The 25,295-nt window shown below is 35.9% G+C and overlaps 1 protein-coding gene across 1 annotated transcript; it reads right to left on the bottom strand.

Moving 5' to 3' along the window:
* Positions 1–6,222: 6,222 nt before the first annotated feature.
* LOC132485882 (dual specificity protein kinase CLK4-like) lies at positions 6,223–24,505 on the bottom strand. Its single transcript, XM_060092485.1, has 13 exons — positions 24,345–24,505; positions 19,458–19,512; positions 18,660–18,827; positions 17,519–17,609; positions 17,053–17,119; positions 13,998–14,114; positions 13,739–13,905; positions 13,438–13,532; positions 13,058–13,187; positions 10,204–10,286; positions 7,315–7,394; positions 6,502–6,592; positions 6,223–6,421 (listed from the first exon to the last, which is right to left on the bottom strand). The coding sequence occupies exons 1-13, from the start codon at positions 24,503–24,505 to the stop codon at positions 6,287–6,289; spliced, it is 1,440 nt and encodes a 479-aa protein (XP_059948468.1). The 3' UTR covers positions 6,223–6,286.
* Between the last annotated feature and the right edge of the window lie 790 nt (positions 24,506–25,295).

Genomic DNA, 25,295 nt, shown 5'->3' with positions numbered 1-25,295 from the left:
AAATTAGGAGTTTGGGATTAACAGATACACACTACTATATATAAAATAAATGACAAAGACCTACTGTATAGCACTGCAAACTATATTCAGTATCTTGTAGTAACCTATAATGGAAAAGAATCTGAAAAGGAATATATATATATACACACATATATATGTATATATATTACTGACTCACTTTGCTGTATACTTGAAACTAATACTTCAATAAAAATAAAATTCAAACCTCATGATAAAAAAAAGGAGCACTGTTTTTTTTAAGTTAAAAAAACCTTAATTTTCATTTATATTTGTAATGGGAATCATTTTAAGTCACTGGGAGGAGGGGGTGCATGGGAACTCCTCCAAATCTACAATTAATCTTTAATCTCATTACATGTAACTGCTGTTGATAGTATCTAAAGAACTAGACCTATGAGGTGTCTGCTCCTTTGGGATATTTAAGATTTAGGATTAAATATCCCAAAGGGACAACAAATTGTCCCTTTACAATTAAATCTGTGCTAAAGTCTTTTAATTATATATAACTTCTCCTCAGAATTGCAACATTTAAAAACAAACTAAAACCAGGAAAGGAGTGAATATAAGAAAATATATCTGAATAGTTGACCATTCTTGATTGGTTAAAAAAAGAAAAATTCTTTGAAAATTCTTTGAAAATTCTATTCCCCCTTCCACTTTCAGTGAAATGTCACAATAAAAACTGCTATGATAGAGAGTCAAAAGTAGAATTCTTGGGCTTCCCTGGTGGCGCAGTGGTTGAGAGTCCACCTGTCGATGCAGGGGACGTGGGTTTGTGCCCCAGTCCAGGAAGATCCCACATGCCGCAGAGCGGCTAGGCCCGTGAGCCATGGCCGCTGAGCCTGTGCATCCGGAGCCTGTGCTCTGCAATGGGAGAGGCCACAACAGTGAGAGGCCCGCGTACCGCAAAAAAAAAAAGAGAAAAAAAAAGTAGAATTCTTGATAGTTTTGTAATTCCTGGTGCCCTAAAGAGGAACAACCAACATTACTGGGAAAATTTAAAAAACATGAAGTCACCTGGGTTAAAGCATTTATAGAAAGCAAAGTAACTGCTATTTACTAGGGGTAAAAGCATTTATAGAAAACAAAGTACATAACTGCTATTTACTAGTGGGTCAACTAAAAGCCAGGTAATCTGCTAGATTAAAAAAAATTAAAATTTTTGGCTGTGTTGGGTCTTTGTTGTTGAGTGCGGGCTTTCTCTAGTTGTGGTGCGCGGGCTTCTCACTGTTGTGGCTTCTCTTGTTGCAGAGCACGGGCTCTAGGTGCATGGGCTTCAGTAGTTGCAGTGCGTGGGCTCAGTAGTTGTGGCGCACAGGCTTAGTTGCTCCGTGGCATGTGGGATTTTCCCAGACCAGGGATTGAAACTGTGTCCCCTGCATTGGCTATTAGATAACAGATATTATCCCTCAGTAATTCCAAGTAAGGAAGTACAGTTACTTTAAAGTAACTTACTCCTCCAAACACAGAGAAGACCTAGGACTAAAGTTGAAACCATACTAGTAAGAAGTCTGAGCTCTTTTAATTCATTGACCTGCTACCCCAAAGAATTTACAGACAGGTAAGAAATGAACAAAAAGGATCGGGATGCTTCTTTATATTTCAATTTCAATCTACAGGCTTGACTAGATCCAAATTCAATTTTTTTTTTTTTTTGTTTTAAAGGCAGTGTTACCCCACAGGTGCTGTGTATTTCCTATTGCATCACCTCAGACGCATATCAACACATCTATCTGGTTGCCAACCTGAGGTTCAGCCTGATCCCTTCACTATAAAGTTCTCCATCAGTTTTCCTCTCATGGTTTTAGCATCCACTGATGATTGGTGCCCAAATATAGTATTTCATAAAGAGTAGCAACACAGTGTATTTCTAACATCCCTTCTGTATTTATCAGAAGGAATACTATAAAAAAAACTTAACTAACTACCAGTTTACAGGATAAGTGGGGACTAGAGGAAAGGACACCACTGCAATGAAATATTGAATATGGGAAATTCCCTAAAGACAAATGACCAAGTTTCAATTAGCAAAGAAATAAAAAGAGGAGAAAAAGGCACATAGTGATTAAGAGATCTGAGACAAATTAGCTATGTGTGGACCCTGACTCGGTACTGATTCAAACTAACTTAAAATAACTCTTTAGACAATCATGAAACTTTATAGACCCTACCAGATAAGGAATTATTTTATTAGGTGTGATACTCGCATTAGAAACTCATGGTAAAAGATATACAGTACAGAAATATGGATGAAATGGTAAATGGCATTTGTACTTAAATGCAACAGGAAAATAAGTTGGGGAACTGATGAAACAAAATTTGCAAAATGCTTTTGATTTTTTAAGCTGGGCTATATATATTTAGAGGTTCATTATTCAACTTTTGCATTTTATTTTTAAAAATCACTAACATAAAACTGGCCGCAAAGGCTAGACTGGCCAAGGAATTGTAAAGCCAACCTGACTTAAAATTTTACCTTCCCTCTATGAAAATATGGAAAAAATAAAACCAATTAACCAACCAATTGGATCAACTCTTTTAAGAATTAAAATTGTTTCTACCTATTTATTTGCAAACGTGCAATCTACTAAGCCAACAATTACTGATGCTATTAATACTGTTAATGACTCATGAATTCTTTTGTTCTATTTCAAAAGGTTGCCTTTTTTTGTTGTTGGCTGCTTGGCATGTGGGATCTTAGTTCCCTGACCAGTGATTGAACAAGCGCCCCCTGCAGTGGAAGCAGAGTCCTAATCACTGGACCACTAGGGAATTCCCTGAAAATGCAGCTTGTTAAACAAAGTACTAGATGTTCAGATTTACAAATTTTTTAAAACTTATTTATTTTTGGCTGTGTTGGGTCTTCATTGCTGCGTGTGGGCTTCCTCTAGTTGCGGTGAGTGGGGGCTACTCTTCGTTGCGGTGTGCAGGCTTCTCATTGCGGTGGCTTCTCTTGAGGAGCACAGGCTCTAGACATGCGGTCTTCAGTACTTGCAGCACATGGGCATGCGGTCTTCAGTACTTGAAGCTCATGGGCTCAGTAGTTGTGGCTCTCGGGCTCTAGAGCTCAGGCTCAGCATTTGTGGCACACCAACTTAGGTGCTTCCGCCATGTGGGATCTTCACGGACTGGGGCTCAATCCTGCACCATCTGCATTGGCAGGTGGATTCTTAACGACTGCACCACCCTGTAAGTCCCTGGATGTTTAAATTTAAAATACCTTACTTGCACCAAATTTTGTGGGAATCAGAAATTTCAAACTGGAAATGAGTTAAAAAGCCAGGCCACTAACTGATAAAGTGTTTCTTCATTCCAGGATGTCAAGGTAAGTTTAAATATAGGTTATCTGCTTATCTACTTAAAACAGAGTATATTTTCAAATTATCATACCATTTTAACCATTTTGATGGTTGAAGCTATGTATCAACTACTAAAGAAAAACGTGAGAAAACTGGAATCCAAGTAATTAAACTATTGGCCATTACATTCATTTCATCCCATTTCACAGAACCATGAACAAGAATCAAACTGAAGTTTTTAACTCAGTAAGGTGTATTATCACAAGAAGGCACAATGCTAGAATCTAGGATACCTGAGTTTAAGTCACAATTCAGCCGCAATTATTAGGAGTCGTGGCTGAGTCATTTCTAATTTCTCTAGCATCAAGCCCTACAAGATTATTCAGAGGAATAGTTTTCAGTTGTACAAACTACAAAACTCCACTGGGTATTTTTCTACTGTCAACTGCGTAAGTCAATTTTATTCATCTACTCCAAAAATTTTGATGAATGCATGGATGAGAACACCTGAGCAAATAAGCAGTAGCAGAAAACACTGGAAATAACCTATTTAGCTGCACTTTTAAAACTAGGTTTGACGTCAATGGAATTTCTAGAAATAGTAAACGATGAGACATCAAATCATGAGGGAAAATACCCAGTTACAAACGATCCATATTTATACACTGGCCATTCTAAACGTTTCCTGTTAGTGCTGAAGCTCCCAACACTGTCAAATAAAAACCTGGTGCTTTCAGAAATTGAGTCCAGAAGTACAAGGAAAAAGGCAAATAAGAGTAGGAACCTGAGAGTTCACAGAAGATGGGAAGGAAGGTTAGCAGGAGACACTCATATGATACCAGAGGTACCATCCTCACCACTAAACTTTTCTTCTATCCTACCTAATTCACTGAAGTTTCACTTTAATTCCTAAACTTCCATGAATTAGGCCTGGGAACTAGCAAATACCCTTAGTGAAGAATGTAAATACTTTTCAGCAGGGAAAGGGGTTAGCAATCATTAACTTCTTAGTAAGAAAGAGTGTGGATAGTTTTCTTTCCTCCTATATCCTGAGATCAGCTACTCCAAAGGAATGAGTTTCTGATGGGGGAGAAAGTAAACATTAATTTGGGAACCTGGAGCACTTGTAGGGAAAGGTCAGGAGGCTTCGGTAGTACAGTGGCACTAGCAGTATGGAAATGGAGAGGAAAATAAAGGATGGCTGACTTCTTAATCTCTATAACGAGATTGCTGTGTTAAGGAAAAACCTTTTCTTTACATCAAATGCTCCTTTAAAAAAAAAACCTTATAACATATAACATAGTTGAACTATATGTGGACTGCATCAGAGGCCTAAGAATAATTTAGGCAGTGATTCTATGGCAAAACTTATTTCAGCTTTCTTAAATTCCTAGTCAATGTCAGGAACATAGCTTTACTATATGTGCAAATGCTACCAGCGGATCATGTAGAGAAACCCACTTGGTATCACCATTTGTCATACCAAAAAATTACATGCATCTTATGTTCAGAATACAGATGAAACTCAAATCTTTGGTAATGCACTTCAGAAATGGGAATACTTTTAACAAAAAACTTTATCTGGATAAGCAATCATGAATTCTACAACAAAAAATATTTTTACCTGGCAGACTGATCAATAGTTTTGTTTTGTTTTTTTTTTTACTAAATTAACATTTACCATGTAGTTTTGTTTGTTTGTTTGTTTTTTGTTTTTTTGTGGTACACGGGCCTCTCACTGTTGTGGCCTCTCCCGTTGCGGAGCACAGGCTTCAGACGCGCAGGCTCAGAGGTCATGGCTCACAGGCCTAGCCGCTCCGCGGCATGTGGGATCTTCCTGGACCGGCGCACGAACCCGTGTCCCCTGCATCGGCAGGCGGACTCTCAACCACTGTGCCACTAGGGAAGCCCCTACCACTTAGTTTTTCATGTGTAAACAGGTAAGCAGAAAAAAATACCTACAGACAAACAAAAAGTTCATTATGTTAACCAATCAGGGTCTGGAAACTTCTGCAGTTTTCTTCCCAAGTGTTCTCCGATCAAATCATCTTTTTTTTTTGTTTTCCAGTAAACAGTAACATAAATACAAATTGTTTAATAATAGCCATAAAGTCTCATAGGCTGAGGTTTAAGTATTTATACTTCATATGGTAAGGAGACAGATACTGGACAATTTCTAGACTCCTGAAGATTTGGCATTAAAAACAAAAACCTCAGTCATCAGAATTCCTATTTCTACATTTGTGACTAACTACATAAATAACCATTGGAAAACAGGACTTTCCAAGCTAACTTTCCAGTTAGACTTTAATCTTAAAAGATGTGTGTATGTGGTTTTATTAATCTATTACGATGCGCAAGTTGGATGTCTTTCCATGAATGCTACTTACCACCACTGACATCAACCAATGAAACAGAACACAATACTTACAATTTAATGAAATTCCAACAGCAAACAGTTCTTATGGGTTTTGGTTTCTAATACCTGCCTACCTAAAGTTAATAATACTTATTACCTGTTCAACAATTACAGAAAAATCTTTTAAAGTTAAGGAAAGTTTGAGGTAAGTAAAGAATATTCATTTAAGAATGAAGTAGTCAAGATTTCCTTTTACTCAAAAAAAACAAAAAACAAAACACAAAAATCACTTCCAAGAGTCAACCTCCATGTACAAAAAGGCAAGATCAATCACTGGACACAAAGGATATTCCAAAGGTCTTTAAAAATGGTAATTAATCTCAAAAAAGGAAAATTAATTTTAGCTTTTATATTTCATTCATTATCAAGACCATATTTGCTTAACAAGATAATTATGCAATTGATACAAAACATACAGCATTTACACTTAACTGTACAAAATAATTTAAGGTTTATAAAAATATTAGAATGTTTAGAGTTGACTGACACAGTCTTAAATAATCTCTTCTAGAGAAGTATAGTAAGACCACTGATTTCCATTTTATTTCTATTTTAATAAGTCAAAGAAAGGATGCTGCAATGCTTCGTCCAAGGTAATTCTTTTCACTGGATCATATTCTAACATTCTTTGAATCAGGTCAAACAGTTTCTCATGTTCTTCATCATGACAGAGCATAAATTCCTGAGGGGAAAAATGACTTTGTTTAAGAAAGACAATAAAAAATAGTTAAAACAGGTTTTTTTTGTTTTTTTTTCTTTTACCTTTAATGGTTTGCAGTGTCTCGTAACATATCTACCAGCAGAACTATGTTTCTCCCAATCTAGCTGATTATGAAGAAAATACTTCTGTTTCCTATAGGAAAGAGAAGTCTGGATTAAATTTTAAGAAAAAAAGAAACCCCAAACTCACATTCTTACCCTGCCCCAAATAGGGGATTGGGGAAAAAGATGGAACCATAGACATCTCTCTATATATACATAAACATACAATTTATAAAAATCTCAGCAATAATTATATCGGATACCTTATATGGTATTTTTCCTAATCTTGTACCCTCTGAAGTTTTAGTATCCCACCTAAGTTGTACCATATGTGAAACAATGCCAGCTTCAAAAACAGAGGTTCCTAGATCCATTCCTGTAAATTCTGATTTCACTAGGTCTGGAATGGGGCTAGAAATCGTTAACAATTCCCTGGATGACTTCTGCGGTGAAGCTATGTTTTGAAACCACTTATAGTATTCTTGTCAAAAGACGTACATGTGGTTTGCAACAGTCTGGAATTTAAATTTAGATAGGACTCCAAAATCAAGCTCTTTTTACTACTCTATGTATTATTTTTAAATCAACCTAGGAAAACATTTATGCAAAGGTTAACATGAGTTTAAAAACACCACTTTATTTACTGGATTACAAAGTAAATATTGCATTACTTTTCAAAAACTTGACTTCATGAAAAAGAATTCAAAATCTACAGTCTTTGGAATAAGCAATAACAACAAAGATGGGTTTTCTATAGTTTGAGTATAGGCCACTGCATGTACCCAATAAGGACTTTAATCTTAAAAAGCATACCTTGTTTTCTGAATCATGTGTGTTGGTATGGGTCCTAATATACGTTCCATCATTGCCAGGTGTTTTTTATTATGATGAGTCTAAAAAAATAGGAAAAAGAAACTTAGCACTTTCCATTTCCCTACATGCACATAAAAGGAAAACACAAGAAAACAGAGTTTCCAGGACTTCCCTGGTGGTCCAGTGGCAGAGAATACACCTTCCAATGAGGGGTACGTGGGTTCGCTCCCTGGTCGGGGAACTAAGATCCCACACGCTGCGGGGCAACTAAGCCTGCCCACCACAAAAAGAGAGCCTGTGAGCCACAAACTACAGAGCCCACACACTCTGGAGACCGCACACCACAAGTGGAGAGAGAAAACCCACGTACCACAATGAGAGAGAAGCCCACATGCTGGAATGAAGACCCAAAGCAACCAAAAAAAAAAAGTAAATATTAAGAAAAAACCAAGAAAATAGTGTTTCCATAAAAGGACTAGATTAGACAGCTATACAATTTATACTACACTCTACTTCAAAGATGGAATAAAACTGAATGAGCTACACTGATTGTCTGATTTCTGAAATGAATTGGTAAGGTTTGTATAGCTGATTGAGGAACAACTTTTTAAGTATATTTTACTGAAGTACAGATGATTTACAATGTTCGAATAAGTTGTTTAATGTAAAACAGAACAGTTTTTCCTTATTTGTATTATTTGCACCGTTTAACTGAGGGATGACTGGGAAGATTACCAAAAACCTGGCTACTCATTTTATCGGTTGCTTAACTAACCTCCATTACCCAATGGATAGCAACTTTGATACACTAATCCTAGACAATAAAAATACAGGCCCAATAATTCTTACAACAACCTTGAGCTAGGAATGTGGGAACATATATTTCAAAGAGGTTAAGATATTAGCTCAAGCTCATATAGCTCATCAATGAGGAAACCTGAGCTGTGAACCCAAGTCAAAACTCATATTCTTAAATTACACAGTAACAGAGCTTTGGCTAAAGTAGAATAAATTGTTAAACTAAATGGTACACTCCTAAGCGGAGGCTGGCAAACTTCTTCTGTAAAGGACCAGATAGTAAATATTTTAGGCTTGGATGGTCACAGATGGTCTCCACCACGTATTCTTTTTCATTTTTTAAAGCAGGCATCAGATAGGATATAGTTTGCCAATCCTTGCTCTGAAGAGCAGAGTCTATGTGCAATGCTTTTTAAATCCATTAACTACTGTGCCTAGCACACTGCTTTCAAAATGTTCTTAAGTCATGACAGGAATAAATAATACAAGCTCCATTATCTTCAAAAAGTTCCTTAGTTGAAGACTATTTTGGAGGGTGGAATTAAAATATAAACCACATCTCAAACCAAAGTTAATCATCGACGCTTAAGATCTCAGAATGATTTACAATCATAAAACCATCTGAAGGATTTTATATGTGTCAGAATGAAGAAAGCATGCACTGTGCTCAACTTTTTCCTTGACCCTATAGCTTACTACAACAAAACCAGACACCACCCCCTAGAAATGTCCGACAGCTATGTTCTAGATATCAAACTTGTCTACAAACTCAGAGTACTTTTAACAGATCTCTACGGAGTAGACAGAAGTTTGGTGAGGTGCCCCATAGCAGTGAACACATATATTCTGCAACAGCCACCTAAGTGACTTATAATTCATCACAGCTTCCTCCCTCCTCATCCTGCATTGCCATAACCTCAAAGCAACCTTGACAGTATTAGCCAGGAACTTCCTAACCACCCTCACCCCATCCAACAACACACCTTGATCAAATCACAACCCTCTTAAAGTTCTCCAATGGTTACACCACTTGAAGCTTTCAAGACTTTTCGTTTTCCGACATAAGCAAAATTATGAGGAAAACAAGTAGAGACCTAAATAACATTTTATCCTTTTTGTTCTGCCAAGTAAGCCTATAACTATTATCATTTCATAGAAAGAACAGTTTAATACCAAAAAAAAAAAAACAGGAGAGATAATTTCTAAATGAAAGCCAGAACGGCAACCCTACAAAATCATTTTCATTTTAGACCGGTCTACATTTGGAAACCACTGACTCCTAGGATAAAACTAATACCTTTCTATGGCAAACAAGTCCACTATGAATCGGTACCTGCCTACTCACACCATTTTCCTATTTATCCAAGACACTCCGGCAGCACTATTCATCCTTCCTCAACTAGAATAGCTTCTTTTATGCCTCTTGCATTTATGAATACCATTTCTTCCTGATATGGCCATCACACACTCTAGTTTTCTGACAAACTCTTACTCTTCCTTATAGCTTGGATTAAACTCCCTATTCCTCAGTGATGCCTTCTCGAAGGAAACTTAACTGTTCACCTTTTCTGGGTTCCCTTCTACATTGTTCCATTATAGCAAGTATCATATTGTACTGTACGTTTTCCCATGTCTATCCTGTGTATGTCTTCCTTGAGGAGAGAGATGCTGTCTTTTCATTTTTATACACACAGTGCTTAGAAATGTGCCTAGGGTGTCATACATGCTTAATACAACTTACTGTTTCTGAATTCTTTTAATAAAAGTGCAACATAACCAGAGCTGAATTAAAACTGACCATAGTAACACTAATGTAAATTTATGAAGGAGCATCACAATAAAATGGATCATATGAAGTCAATATGAACCATGTGTTTAAAAGCTCCACATGCAGAATGAATTATGACCATTCACTGAGAGTATTTCATTCAACTATGGTTTTAGAGAAGGTTGACTATTTTGCACATGGAAGTTTACATCTTAAGAATAATGACACTATGGCAACTTTCCAATATGGAAACAAAAACTTTAACATGCCTTTAACATTAAAGCTCATTATGAATCAGTAAGTAACATTTACTAAATACATACCTGAAAGACTGTGAAACCAAGGTAATATTCAATAAGAATGCAACCTATGCTCCAAACATCACATGGCTGAGACCAACCTAAAGCTATTTAAAAACAAAACCAAACATTTTAGTATGCAACAATTTTTAATTGCCAATACACAATATCTTTTCCTATGTGGGTGCTCTCTTTATATAGCACATTTAGGAGAATATGAGAGTAAATTCAGGGTTTACATTTTTAGTTTTATATCAAACATTATTCAGTATGCTTTCAGAGTCCTCCATATCCTTGTATCAACTTACAGTATTTTAACCTGGGGGAGGAGGCATTTTATGGAAAGTAAGAGGGGTTAGCAAATATTCCATAGTCTCTGAATTGCTTGTGCAATGAGGAGCACTGTTATACCCACTTAACGGTTGTTCTATGAAATTTTACATTTTATTAGTGCAAACATAGGTCAATAATTATCCTCAGAGTGTAATTACTAACCCTTTATCAATTACCATCAGCTTGATATCTGAGTTTATTTCTTCCATTAAAAGAAATAGTAGTGTCACATAAATTATGTAAGAATTATAATGGATATTATAAGCAGTGTCACCCATAAGCAGAATTATACAGATATTTAAAGTTCACATAGAGAAGTATCTATATATGTACTTTCAGGTTGTCTATACATGATCATATATTTTCTCCTTCAGAATTCTCAATAGTAACATTATTCAGAAAAGAAAAAAACACCTAGCCTTAAGTCTCTATCTATTTAGAAAGGAAAAGAGTAAACCTAAACCATACAGATGTTTTAACCTTTTATAGATTAAGTTTTTAATAAAAAAATAACGTACAAATAAAACCTACTTTAAAAGACATTTCAATTACTTTCAGTAACATTACTGAATTTAAAGACGAAGGAAGAAACAATATATTCAAGGAACTTGACTATGATTTAGCCATTTTTGTTAACCCTCATGGTACTTATCACTTGAACAAAAGGATAATGGAGCATGGTTTCTACTTACAGTAACACATACAAAATCTGCAAATGATAGAGCTTGGATCTAAGATGAAAGTTTTCTTTTCCAGCCACTCCTGTCTCCCAGTCCAGCTTTCTCCCAAGTGACTGTAAACTACCTCATTCTCTTATGGCTCAGCTCTCATACTCTTTGGAATTTCACATCATTCACTTTTACCAACTTCTGTTTACTACCAACACCCAAGACATGAGACCAACTGCCTCCTCAGTGGTGGCACCTGACAACATCTTCCTCTTCAACCTAATTCTGCCTTAATCCTCAGGAGTAACGCTTCACAAACACACAAAGAACCCTTCTAATCTTCCCATCTGTTCATTTCTTTTCCTAAACACCAATAACCCCAATTTCAGATTTATATCAACTATCCCCAGCTTGGCCACACATGGGAGTGTATTATTACTAAGAATCACTGTATCTTACGCAATCTAGGAGGAGGCCATTAACTAACTGTAAGATACACCACTATTTTATGAACCAATAACCAAGAAAAAATGCCGTTTTGTCTTATGTTTCCTCACATGTTAAAATGTGGAGAAAAATCTTCTTAAAATTGATAAAACACAGCAAGTTATCTCTTTTTAAGCTCTGAAAATACCTCTCTGTCCACAATCTCTTCCCACACTCTATTCTTTTACCTTCATTGCAGCCTTCAGTCCTCAACCATGAATACATTTTCTAAACTGCTGCAACACAGCAGCTTCTTTCAGACCATACTAAGCAGAAATCCTAGTAACATCAATCTCAAAGATGAGCTCTAAACCTGTGCTATCCTATGTGGTAGCCACTAGCCACATGTGGTTATTTAAATCTAAAAGTTTAATTCATTTAAAATTCAGTTCCTCAGCCACACTGGCTATACTGAAAGTACACAGTAGTCTACATGTGGCTACTAATGGCTACCATGTTGGATAGTGCAGATATACAACATTTCTATCATCATGGAAAGTTCTACTAGCCAGCACTACATACTATTCTTAATTTCCTGTCCCTTTTACTAATTCTTTACTTTAGGTAAACATCATTAGTTTGCTTTCACACTCATATTCTCAACTACCAAGTCCTCTTCGACAAAAGGTAAAAAGTGGAAAAGACTGATTCCACAAAGATGTTTTACTATCCAACCTCGGTTGAAACTTACTTTTGGCAAAGTAATATGCTTATACCATTTAACTATCTCCCAATATCACCTGATCTGAATTTTTCCCACTGTCTCCAAGCCCCCAAATCCATCTCTGACTTCCTTGCTCTATCAACATGACTCGGTCTCGAACTTTTAAATTTTGAGGCATAAGATGCGCTCTCCCTCACTGAGTTCCCTTTTATTAATATTGAAAAACCCTGCACCTTAACTAATTTTCCTTTCCATGCTTTCCCACGTCAAAGATGATCAAAGAAGCTCTCCTCTTAGACTAGCCCCTCTTTCTTCTCCTCTTAACCTCCATCCACCCTACATCTAGACGTCTGCCAGCCAAATCTTTAGCATTTTCCCCAGGACCATGCTTTGTGATGAGACGAAAAGAGGTGCCCACATCGCTTCAAAATCACACTGCTGTCATGGACTTAGCCAATACTGCTTGTTCTCTTATGATCTTGTAAGACTGACTTGTTCAAAAAGAACCACCACCTGGAATATCTTTACAGATGATATCACATTTTTCCCACTCAGGAAAAATATTTATAGCAATGTCCAGACAGCTTTTATGAAAACAGAAAACATTTTCTGTACACTGCTAAGAAAATTACAGCTATCCCCCAACTACCTGCCCCCCAATAAAAGCTATAGAGAACAAAAAATCTCTTTTTCAATTAAAATATCAGGAAGTCTGGTATCTACTAACCCAAAATGACCTCTGGAGCTCTGTAATGCCGTGTAGATACCAAAGTGCTATGATGTTCATCATCGTATGTTGCGCTTCCTAAATCAACAATTTTGATATCTGTGTTTTTCAGTGTGCGTTCATCACGTTTCTAGAGATACAGTTAAGTAAACACAAAGATCAATAAAGATATGAAATATTTTATAGCACTATCCAAAAGGCTTGCACATGAATTCTCTTTTTGATTTTCAAAATAACCCCATGAGAAAGGCAAAGGATTACCCTTTTGGGGTTAAACGTCAGGATATAATAAGCCTCAAAGGTAAAATTCCTCATCCAAGGATCACCAAGCTAAATTAATTTTAAAGACAACTACCAAAATTAAAACAAGTGTAACTTACCATTTTTGAATTATACTTGACTATATAGTCAGACTCCACAAATAAAATATTTTCAGGCTTCAAATCTGTATGGGTTAATTTATTATGATGCAAAACTACAAAAGAACAAAAAGACATTATTAGTTTCACTTACAAATTTAATCTGTACCGGGGGAAAGGAGAATTCGTAGTAGAGGTAGGGATCAAAAGTGGTTTCATCTTTACTTGCAACGTGCATTTTTAGTGACAATGGTTTGATATGTTGCTTGTCCAATAAAACCTTTAATTTACTGGTATTTAAAAATTTAACAAGTATACTTACAATTTACTGACTGACAGATCTGATATGCCATTTGCCTGATATGGTCAATTTGAAAGGGCAGAAAGCCATTTTCTTTAATGAAATCATAGGTACTAAGTCCCAGGAGTTCGAACACAATACAAATATGACCATGATGATCAAACCATTCTAGCATCTGGACACATCGGCTGAAACAGATCAGAATACAAATAATTCAGTTCACAGAATTCTGATTATTTCATGTAACATAATGGATCACAGTTCCAAGTTTATTACTTACAAGACATTATTGGGATCAGTACTATTTAAATGCTCCAATACTTCGATTTCTGAATGAGCTGCTTCATGATATTGTCCCATATTTTTTATGATTTTCACTGCTACATGTATGCCACCCCTTAAAAACAAAATGAAAATGGTAAATGTACAGAAGCGCGTTGAAGACATGTATCCTCTAAAGCAGCTGTCCCCAACCTTCTTGGCACCAGGGACCGTTTTCATGGAAGACAATTTTTCCATGGTTGGGGGGAGGGTGTGATGGTTCAGGTGGTAATGCAAGCTATGGGGAGCAGCAGATGAAGTTTCACTCGCTCGCCCACTGCTCACCTCCTGCTGTTAGGCCCAGTTCCTACCAGTCCACGGCCCAGGGGTTGGGGACCCCTGCTCTAAAGCATCATCTTGTTAAGTACCAATCACTCTATGCTACTTTCCTAAAATAATCTTTCAGGGTATATTATAGCAGATCTATAAACATTTTTTCAAAACATTTTGACAAAATATACATTATACAGAGTGATGATTTCTCTTAATACTTATGAACGTTAATGTTTGTTTCCAAGTTTAAATTTACCTAGATTTTATAAGTAGTTTTTTTTTAAAAAAGGATAAAAATATAAACCTTGAACATACTACTGCTGAAAACATTTACTCATTCACCAGGCTAGACCGACTGTGCCAGATGTTGCATTGGAATCACTGTTAAAAAGAGCTTCTCCCATGTACCTCACAGTCTAATGGAAAAGACAGACACTTGAACAACTTATCATTAGGTTAGAAGTGCCTGGTATAAGGAATAGAGAGAAGAAAGAGCCTAACCATCAGAGTTAGGGCAGCTCAGACTTCTTCAGAGAAGAAAGACAACTATCAGTTTGTTAGATAATTCTGGCAAAGGAGACACCATCAATAAGTCATCAAGCCAAAAAACTGTTTAGTGCATTCACTGATGCGAATAGGTATAAATAGCAACAATGTATGGCAGCGTGTTTTAGACCGGGGCATCTGTAGTACATCTTAAAAAGTGCAGAGGGAATTCCCTGGTGGTCCAGTGGTTTACAACATGAGCTTTCACTGCCGTGGGCCCAGGTTCAATCCCTGGTCAGGGAGCTGAGATCCCGCAAGCCACGTGGCACGGCCAAAGAAAAAAGCCGTAAATGATTTTGAGGAAGAGGATTTCCAAATCGTCATCTTCCTTCTGTCCTCTTTTCTAAACCTGATCTTCTTGAATACAAGCCAGCAGTCAACCCTGCATTTTTCACTATGGCCTTCCCACATTACAAAAGAGAACCCCATGCACGTGAAATTAATATGTCAAGGTTTGTGCCCTAGGCTGCTTATAAAAAAGAAAAAAAAATCTTTGAGGCAAAAATTTTTCTAGTGGCTGGATAGCAAACCTATTCCAAACTCATTTCTTTTGACAAGGTCCCAATGAAGTTGTGGGCTGATATATAATCATCAAAATAAATTTTTAATGATTTATCTCCCTATGATGTATAGCATATATCTCAAGACTTAAAAGAATTACTATAAAACTGCTGTGACAAAACTTCTTCTAGTCTCATCTATTTCATCATATGGACAAGTTTTCTAACTGCTAATATGCTATAAAAATGAACAGTGCTAATAGCTATAAAAATGAAAAATGGATAATGGTGTTAGCTAATGCTACTATAGTAATCATATTGCAGTATATAAATGTTTCAAACCAACGTTATACAACTTAAACTTATAAGCTTTCATATTACTTGTCAATTAAAAAAAAGAAAAATGGAAACTTAATGTTAAAACAGTAAGATTTATCTATGGACACAGGAACTCATTTTTTAAAGGCCCCAACCATCTCAATAAAAGATATATTTTCAATTACATTGTATGTTTTAGGTCTAATAAGTATCAAAATTTGTAACAGATTTGTACTTGATCAATTGAATACTATTCATTGGAATATCTCAAATACTCAAGTCTTGGAACCTCAAGAAATTTTTAAAAGACCTAAATGGGACAACTAGTGAAATGTGAATCAGGTTGTAGATAAGCTGGCAAAACTTGAAAATACATATAACATGTAAATATAGAGAATGATTAAACACTGTAAAATGTTAACATTTGTGGAATCTGGGTGAAGAATAGATGGGAATTCTTAGCAACTTGCCTAAGTCAAAGTATTTCAAAATATCTTAAAATTTTACTTTATGTTCACATTTTTGTCATAGAGAGGAAAGGGTGATAATAAAAGACATTTAGGATAATATTCTTTATGAAAAGAGAAGTAAAAGTTAAGTTCAAGATAAAGCATTTCTAAGTATTCAAGCAAAGTTTGTTCATGGATGACAGGAGGTATCAAGCTGTTGTATTTATATTCCCCCAAACATATTTAGAAAGAGAAATACGTTTTTTTAAAAATCAGCATTTACAATAAGCTGGAAATTACATCCTCAACTATTTTATGATGAAAAGCTGAGATGTCAATTTAGAAATGTGCAGTTTCCACTAAACTGTTTTAAGACGTTCACTTACAAAAAAACTTGCAACCGCAGAATAGAGATCCTAGAGGAAAACATGAAAATGAAGCAGAGAGGGTCAAATAACAAAAAGTTTAGTATAACTCATTAAAGAATCTGGACTTTATTCTGTAGGCTTCAAGTAATATAATTTATTTATAGTTTGAGAAGCTAACCCTAACGTGCAAATATTATCCTTTGGAAATAAAAGTTTTTGAACCAAGAAGATTAGACATGCTAATTTATTGTCTCTGCAATTCAAAAGTAGGGTAAAGCACTCCAAATCTCTTATAGAAAGCTAAGGACCTAAGTTCTGGGAAAGTCTTCACTTGAACACTGACATTAATTTCAATGAACTCCATCTGATAAACATTTTCAGCATTCTTGGTCAAAATCCATACTTATGGTAAATAAATCATACACAGTTCAAGAACTTTTGAATACTTATACCTCCCAGGAAAACACATAGCTACCACTTAAATTCCATTTCATCTAAATTATGGATCCTTCTCCACCAAAAATATCAGAATGTTCAAAAAAGAAAAACAACAAACTTACATGCCATGATCAATGCACTCTACAACTCTGCCAAAGGTCCCTTCTCCCAAAGTGTTCACGATTTCATCTAAAGTGAGGGGGGAGAAAGAAGTGTAAGTACATGAGTACAAATTATCAGTTATTCAAATAATGAATGCTTAAGTGTGGAATTTTTTCAAATGCTCTCTATTAAAGCATAATTAAATTTCCAGCCCTCAAATTATTTTATTTTCAGCTGCTACAAAAATAATTTAGATAGAGCTATCTTTCTTGCTCTAATCTCAAATTCCACTGATTATTTTGGAACTTTAGAGTAGAAATATTTAAACTCTATAGAAAAGAAGAAATACAAAAGAACAACAAACAAACCCACAAAAAACAAAACAAAAAAGCAATGAAGAGTTCTTTAGCCCCCCCGCTGACAAACTATTCTTAAAAAGATTATTCTGTCTGCAAAGTATAAAAAGTGTTGAAAAATATTCTATACATCTTGCTTTTAGAACGTCTCCACTTTGGCAGATGAGGTGACCCTCTTCATCATCTTCTATACTCCTGGATCTTTTCCTTTGGTGGCTCTTCTGGAACGGCAAGTGGGCAGCAGCAAGATCGTCCAGCCAATCAATATAGCAGAGTGAATTCAGGGCAGAATACGCAATTCATTCAGCACGGAGATATTCAGGCATTCAGATAAGCACCAGGCCACGAACAGTTGGCAGGAGCAATTTCAAATTCAGTCCCCAGAAATTCACAGGACACAGTTTATGTTACAGAAGAAAAACATGGCAAGATTTTCAGATAAGTTACTTAAAGTGGCAATAGAAAAAACAACACAATTGTCTCTAAAATACTGACTTAATTCAAGTCTGAAATTCAAAGAATGCAATGTCATGATCTATTAATCTCGTTATAAAATAGCCTATGCTGTGAGTTGAAATGTCTAGTTTGGCAGGAAGATGTTTTAAAATGTCAAGATTAGTTCAAATTGATACTTAGCAATATTTTTAAACATACTTATTAAAATAAAAGGGGAAAATAAAGGCTAATGTCAATGTTTGATCTAATCAATGATAGTTCTACTGAAGAAAACTTGGGGAGGAAAATAATAATTCATAGTTTACTGCAAACAAGTGAAGATTCATGAGTGTAAAAAAAAAGGCAGACTTTCTGGACAATAATTTCCCCTTCAGCACCCACTTTCAGAATTCCAATGGAACTAATTGCAGATTGTGCTATATACAGGGTAAGTATCCCCCAGTGCAACTTTCTACATTTGTCTCCAAGTACTGGGAAAGGGGTTTCTTTTAAAGTAAAAAATGTTTAAGATGAAAGAAAAGATGGGTGCTTCTTCTTTTTGTACGATTATGTTATAAAAGATAAAAATATTTTTAACATTAAAATCAAGAACCTCATGATCTGGTCTGCAGAAAATGAGTAAATGTGGGCATATGAGGACTAACTAATAAATGCAGATTAGTTGTAAGAATTTGGAAGTTTCCTTTAAGGATTCAAGTAATATAAACACAATTATATTCATATAGTATTATAAACTTTTTCAAACTTATTGGCTCAGTAAGAGCTTTTACACACAAATAAGTATCCCCCCAAAATAAAAACAAAATCAATCATACCGAACGTGACTGATTACTTGAACACTGTCTATTACGCTTCCTTTTAGGACTGCTTCTCCAGCTTCGGACTGAATATTTACTGCAGTGGATTCGATAACTGCTTTCAACGTCTCTGTGATAACGTCTAGGAACATATCTTTTGCAGTAGTCATTTCTGTATTCATCAATGTTAGGAACATATCTTTTGCAGTAGTCATTTCTGTATTCATCAATGTTAGGAACATATCTTTTGCAGTAGTCATTTCTGTATTCATCAATGTTAGGAACATATCTTTTGCAGTAGTCATTTCTGTATTCATCAATGTTAGGAACATATCTTTTGCAGTAGTCATTTCTGTATTCATCAATGTTAGGAACATATCTTTTGCAGTAGTCATTTCTGTATTCATCAATGTTAGGAACATATCTTTTGCAGTAGTCATTTCTGTATTCATCAATGCTAGGAACATATCTTTTGCAGTAGTCATTTCTGTATTCATCAATGTTAGGAACATATCTTTTGCAGTAGTCATTTCTGTATTCATCAATGCTAGGAACATATCTTTTGCAGTAGTCATTTCTGTATTCATCAATGTTAGGAACATATCTTTTGCAGTAGTCATTTCTGTATTCATCAATGTTAGGAACATATCTTTTGCAGTAGTCATTTCTGTATTCATCAATGCTAGGAACATATCTTTTGCAGTAGTCATTTCTGTATTCATCAATGCTAGGAACATATCTTTTGCAGTAGTCATTTCTGTATTCATCAATGTTAGGAACATATCTTTTGCAGTAGTCATTTCTGTATTCATCAATGTATCTCTGGTCCCGATAATATCTCTCATTCAAGAACCTTGCTTCTAAATAATGACTGCAAACACATTAAAGGATTTAAAATTACTCTCTTCGTTCTAGAACGCTTTAACCTTTAACCACATTTTAACGTGGTTAAAATAAAACATTCTCTCAAGAATTCCTGGTTTCAACAGCTAACTCAATAAAAGAAAAAAATACAATTTGATGAATTAGAATTTATGCTTAACTCACAAAACTTAAATAATTTTACTTTAACCAACAAGCAAATGGGTACATATATCTCTATTAATATATACTGCTATGAAGGAACAAACCTTGGGTCAAATCATTCAACATATTCAGTGTTTACTTGATTAAGTGTCCCTTTACCTTCTGGTGAAAGTTAAGGCCAAAAATTCACAAAACTGCTCTTCTGAAATTCATCAATCTTATGATATATGCATCTGTAACTAAGCTCTCTTCCTTTTTGCAGAGCCACACACAACATGAGGCAGGCAAAACAGGATTCCTTTCCTTCTTAATGTAAGTTAGGTATCTCTGGCACACAGAGTTCTTTCACCAAAGGTGTATTAGAGCTAAAAGGAATCTCAAATATATTTCAGGCCTTTCATTGTACAGATGACTACACTGAGATCCCTAGAAGGAAAACGATTTGCCATGGTTGTAGAGCACATTCTAAATCCTATTGTATGTGCCAGTATTATTCTACACACCACCTATTCCATCTCCTCTCCTCTATTTCGAGCTTCCTGTATCTTTCTGAGAATTAGTCAACACAGTGTTTGAAGGCTGCTTCATGTGCCAAAAATATCCAAAATATATGCCCCTCAAATGAGAAAAGGTTCTTGTAATTGCTTGCTTAGGATTTCCCAACCCCCTACTTCCCTTTGCATTTTGAATTTCCTGTCACTCCTGCTTGTGAAATAAACAAGAATTCAGGGAAAACAGCATCATCTGGTGCCATAGTGCTTACCTTCTTTTTTATTTTTTTAATTTTTTTTGCGGTACGCAGGCCTCTCACTGTTGTGGCCTCTCCCGTTGTGGAGCACAGGCTCCGGATTCACAGGCCCAGCATCCATGGCTCATGGGCCTAGCCGCTCCGTGGCATGTGGGATCCTCCCGGACCGGGACACGAACCTGTGTCCCCTGCATCAGCAGGCGGACTGTCAACCACTGCACCACCAGGTAAGCCCCATAGTGCTTAACTGCTGAATCTACAGATCCCTTTGAAAATCTAATTGAGAGGTATGGACCCTCTCCCCTAAGAAACGCACAAATGCGTAAACAAAACTTGGCAAGGAATTTCAGAGATCATGGACCTCAGGAAGTCAATGGATTCCAGTTAAGCAGCCTTGATTTGATGGAAAGAAAAAGACAGAGTCAACTGACCCAGTTTCCCGTCCCCCTCTCTACCTGGGATGAGTATCCTTTTCAACAGTGTGAAGCTTCAAGAGGGATGCACGTGGAGCACTGAGGGAGAGAGGGGACACCTGCCCAGTCAGACACACCAGCTAAAAGAATCCTGACAAGCAATGGAGTGACAGATGTTAACTAGACTGCCCTCACTAACCTCGTTCTTTTTCCCAGAATATGTTGTCATTCTTTTTTCTCAGGAGGCTGGTTTATGCAAAAATAAAGGAGAAGCATCTCTAAAACTGCTACTCAACAGGGCTGGCATCAAATCCAGGCTGGGGAGATGCAGAAACCCCCTTTCCCCAGTGTCAGCCTTAAGTTCTAGCCATTGGAGAAACAACTCAGGATATTAGGGTCTAAATCTGGGTCTAAGTCAGGGATCTGATCAGTTGCTTGGAACTGTTAAGGGACAGATCTACAATACGTCAAACTAGAAATTACCATACTCTAAAGGGCATCTGTTTAATTCTGTAAGGCATCCTTCCCATAAAAGTCTAAAATGTATCGGAAAACTCTAACACTAATAATCCTTAGCTGGACTAGTGCATGAAATTAGAGCTGCTGATAATCCATAAATAATCTATAGAATAACAAACATGGAGTGAAGTAATACTATGAGGATAAACTAAAAAGATGAGGACCTCTTCAGCCTACAACAACCGAGCCTTAGAGATTATATAAACAAAGTCTACAGAATTATAAAGGCTATATGGGCAGAGTGAACAGGATGAACAGACTGATTGAATTTCTAAAAATAGTCACTGAATGTCCAGTGAATATTTCACTGTAGTTCTTTAAAACAGCCAAGACTAATGAGGCTATGGGCATTCGTTTTTATTTCCACACAGGTCCTGTGGAAGATAAAAAATATATGAGGCAAAATCCCTGCCAACAAATAACTGTTCAATTTGAGATTACTCACACAAAAATAAAACAAAACTCAACCATGCAGGAAATGCCGAAAGCCTGGATATGAGTGCTTAGGAGAAAAGACTCATAATGCTTAAAATGGTCAGGGAAGATTTCGTGAAAAAGAAGGGAAGAGTTGCATCTTATAGGGACATCAGGATTTGGATAAAGTAGGAAGTAGAAGTGGTGCCAGGAAAGAAAAATGGCATATTACCATCTTACATTTATAGAGTACTTTTAGCCAGAATGGTTTAGAGATGAGTTTGTCTACATGTTACTTAGGAAATAGTAAGTAGACAATTTCAGCAAGAGCAATTTTCACATAGGGGAACATAGGCAAATAAATAAGCTGGGAACAGATCATCCAAAATCTTGCATGCCAGGCTAAAGGGCTTAAAACAGTGTTTCTCAAAGGGTGGTCTGTTTATTAACAATATCGAAATACTGAATTTTTAAAAATGAAGATCCCTGGACCCCAGGTCAGACTCACTGAATAATCTGGTAATATGCATTTTAAACATACCTCCAAAGTGATTCTATTCACACTAAAGTTTGAGAATCACTGGTTTAAGGCTTGATACTCTATGTTACAACAAGACATTTAAGGATATAAAATGTGTTCACAGTGTTCACAGCCACATCAGTCTTCCTGTGTAGAATTAATTGATTAAGCCTGTAGGGAGGGAGCAATTCACAGGCTACTTACAAATCAGAAAGAAAAGACACTCTGAAATATATAGGAAAAAGGTAAGATAATTGATATACAATAAAAGCGCTGATAAATCATAAGAAAAATATGCTTTAATAGAAAAAATAGGCTAAGAATACAAAAATAATGTTCACAATCAACTAGACTTCAATTAAAAAATATTCAAGTGTTCAATAAGCACATGACAGAGGACAAATTCAGCAGAAATTTAAACATTCAAATGAAAAGAAAACACTATTCTTGGCATTTCAAAATAGACAAGACTGGTGACAGCATGTCGTAGGGAGTGTAACTTGGTACAAACTTTCTAGAAAAATATGTGGAAAAATATGTGAATATGTAGCAAGAGCCTTATAAGAGTTCACACCCTTTCACTTGAAACTGTCCCTTCTTAGAACCTATTTTCAGGAAATATTCAGAGGCAAAGATTTGTATACAAAGATATTTTTCAGAAGAAATAACTTTACATCCAAATGAGGGACTAGCATCCCACCAAGAGTACCTTCTTTATATGCTTCTGTATTTTTCATTTTTTTCCAATAATTTTACAATAGAAAAACTCTTATGAAGATTTGAATCTTGAAAATGACTATTAGATTACTCCAGATTACGGAGAGCAATTACCACCAGACATCTCTGGTGCCAATATCAAAGAAGAAACTATTGGCCTAGTGGTTATTGCACTGACTCAGTATCATCTTTATGTGGTTAATTGTGAATATGAATAACTGTTCATCATTCATATCACTTCCTTTCGACACATACAATGCATAATAAATCCATGAATGGTTAGTACTATATGTTAAGCCTTACAGAGTATTTTGTAGTTATCTTAATATAGGGTACAGATATTCTTGTATAATACATTAATTAGCTCAGGTCATTGAAATCCTGGCATAGATTCTCCCTCTTCCCTCCATATGATAGTGTGTGAAGAATGATTAGTCTGCACTGATTAACAACAAGCTCACTGTTCTACAGAACAAGTCTGTTTTGGCATGGAGAAGGAAAAAAATTGCATACTGTTTTTTAAAGTAACCCCAGTTGGCTAATTTAGAAAGCAATCTGGCAAACAGTCCCAGTGGAACATCTGCACAAAACAAGGAGAAAACATAGAACCAACAAAAACAACTGAGAAAGGGAAATTAACGGAGGACAGAATGAAAGAAACTCTATTCACCTAGGCTTTGTTTAATCATTTAGGAACTTGAAAAATTCCTTCAATTCTGTATAAATGTAGTACCTCCAAATTTTACACTGGTAAGAATACAACAGAACAGGACACATGCCATTGGAAATTTTTAATGAGGTCCTTCTTACAACAGCCAAGCTTCTAAAAATCCCAAACATATCCACTGGCCTTATCTACAAATATAACCTGTAGAATACAGTATAAGCAACTAATCCCCAACACACTTTAACATTCTCACACACCACATGCTATTTTTCCATCTGGATGAACTCTTCCCGACCCTTCATTAGCTCTCATTTGTGGAACCCTAAATAAGTGCCCCAACGTACAGCTCTCCCTACTACATACAAGTTAAAGGCACTCACTGGTCCTTTAATCACTTACTTAACTTTCGTGTGTCTCATTTCCCACAACTATATTACTGGCAGCTGGGACTCCATCAACTGTCTCCTACAGCTCCCAAATGGACACAGATATGTGAGAGTAGGAACTCTGTTCTATTCACAGCAGTGTCTAGCATATAATAGGCACTCAGTAAATATTTTCTGAATGAGTATTTGTTGACTGATTTATAAAACAATCTGACAGATGAAAGCTATATAAGCTAATGACAAGTCATTACAACTATTAGTGTTAAAATGGTACTAGTTCAAGCGTAATTTACCAATAAGATTCTTTAAGCTGGTGATGTGGTTTACAATGTCTGTTCTCTTGTGTACTACTGTGGGATCTCCTCTTCCATTTGTGACTTCCACTATAGCTATCATGTCCCAGGCTTTCTCTGTTATCCCAGTCAGGGCAGTGAGTTCTTTTGGAATGACTCATCTGTTAATGGAAATGAAAAGTGAGTTGTGGAATTTACAGGTGGTTATATTTAGTAAATAAAATATTTCACATTAATATTAATTAAATAGAAAAACCCCAGCACATGGGGTCCTACAGGTTCTAAAATCTTCGTAGGTAATGGTTCCCAAGGCATGGAGGCACTATCCCACTGGTATGTCAGATGATTCTAAGTGGCATACACACCTAGTATTAAATGATAACACTGTGAGACCTTAATGCACTTTCTTTCCATTCTTCTGGATATATTCTCAGCTTGGTGCATATCTTCAACTAACACTTGCTAACTGCCATTTTTAAAAAAAGAGTCAGGATTCAGGCTTACAGCCTTCAGTAGACAACAATATCTAGCTAGAAATTAATAACTTTTTTGGTTTTATTTTTATCATTACCTTCTTTCTATGGTAAATTATTACTAATCTCTTAAGTTATTGATATAATCAAATTATTAACTTATTGATGTTAACTTTAAATGTGAACTAATTTAAAACAAATATCACAAGTGTCATGCAGCTTTGTTCAAATACAGTGATACAAATAACTGAAGTCAGAGAAACACTTAGGGATAGAATATAGGAGATGACTGTTTATTTTCAGATCATCCTGCAACCATTCTTAAAATTAAACATATTTGTTGTAGATCTGGGATGACTAAAGAAATGAACCTATAAGGATGAATATGGTCACACTGAAATCAGATAATTGTGACAATTCCTTAACTCCATCTACATCCTCACAGGTTCCATTCAGGATCAGGATCTGTGTTCTAACA

Source organism: Mesoplodon densirostris, chromosome 3 (genome assembly GCF_025265405.1).
Source record: "Mesoplodon densirostris isolate mMesDen1 chromosome 3, mMesDen1 primary haplotype, whole genome shotgun sequence".
NCBI lineage: Eukaryota > Metazoa > Chordata > Mammalia > Artiodactyla > Ziphiidae > Mesoplodon > Mesoplodon densirostris.
This window is presented reverse-complemented; position numbering and strand designations above follow the sequence as displayed.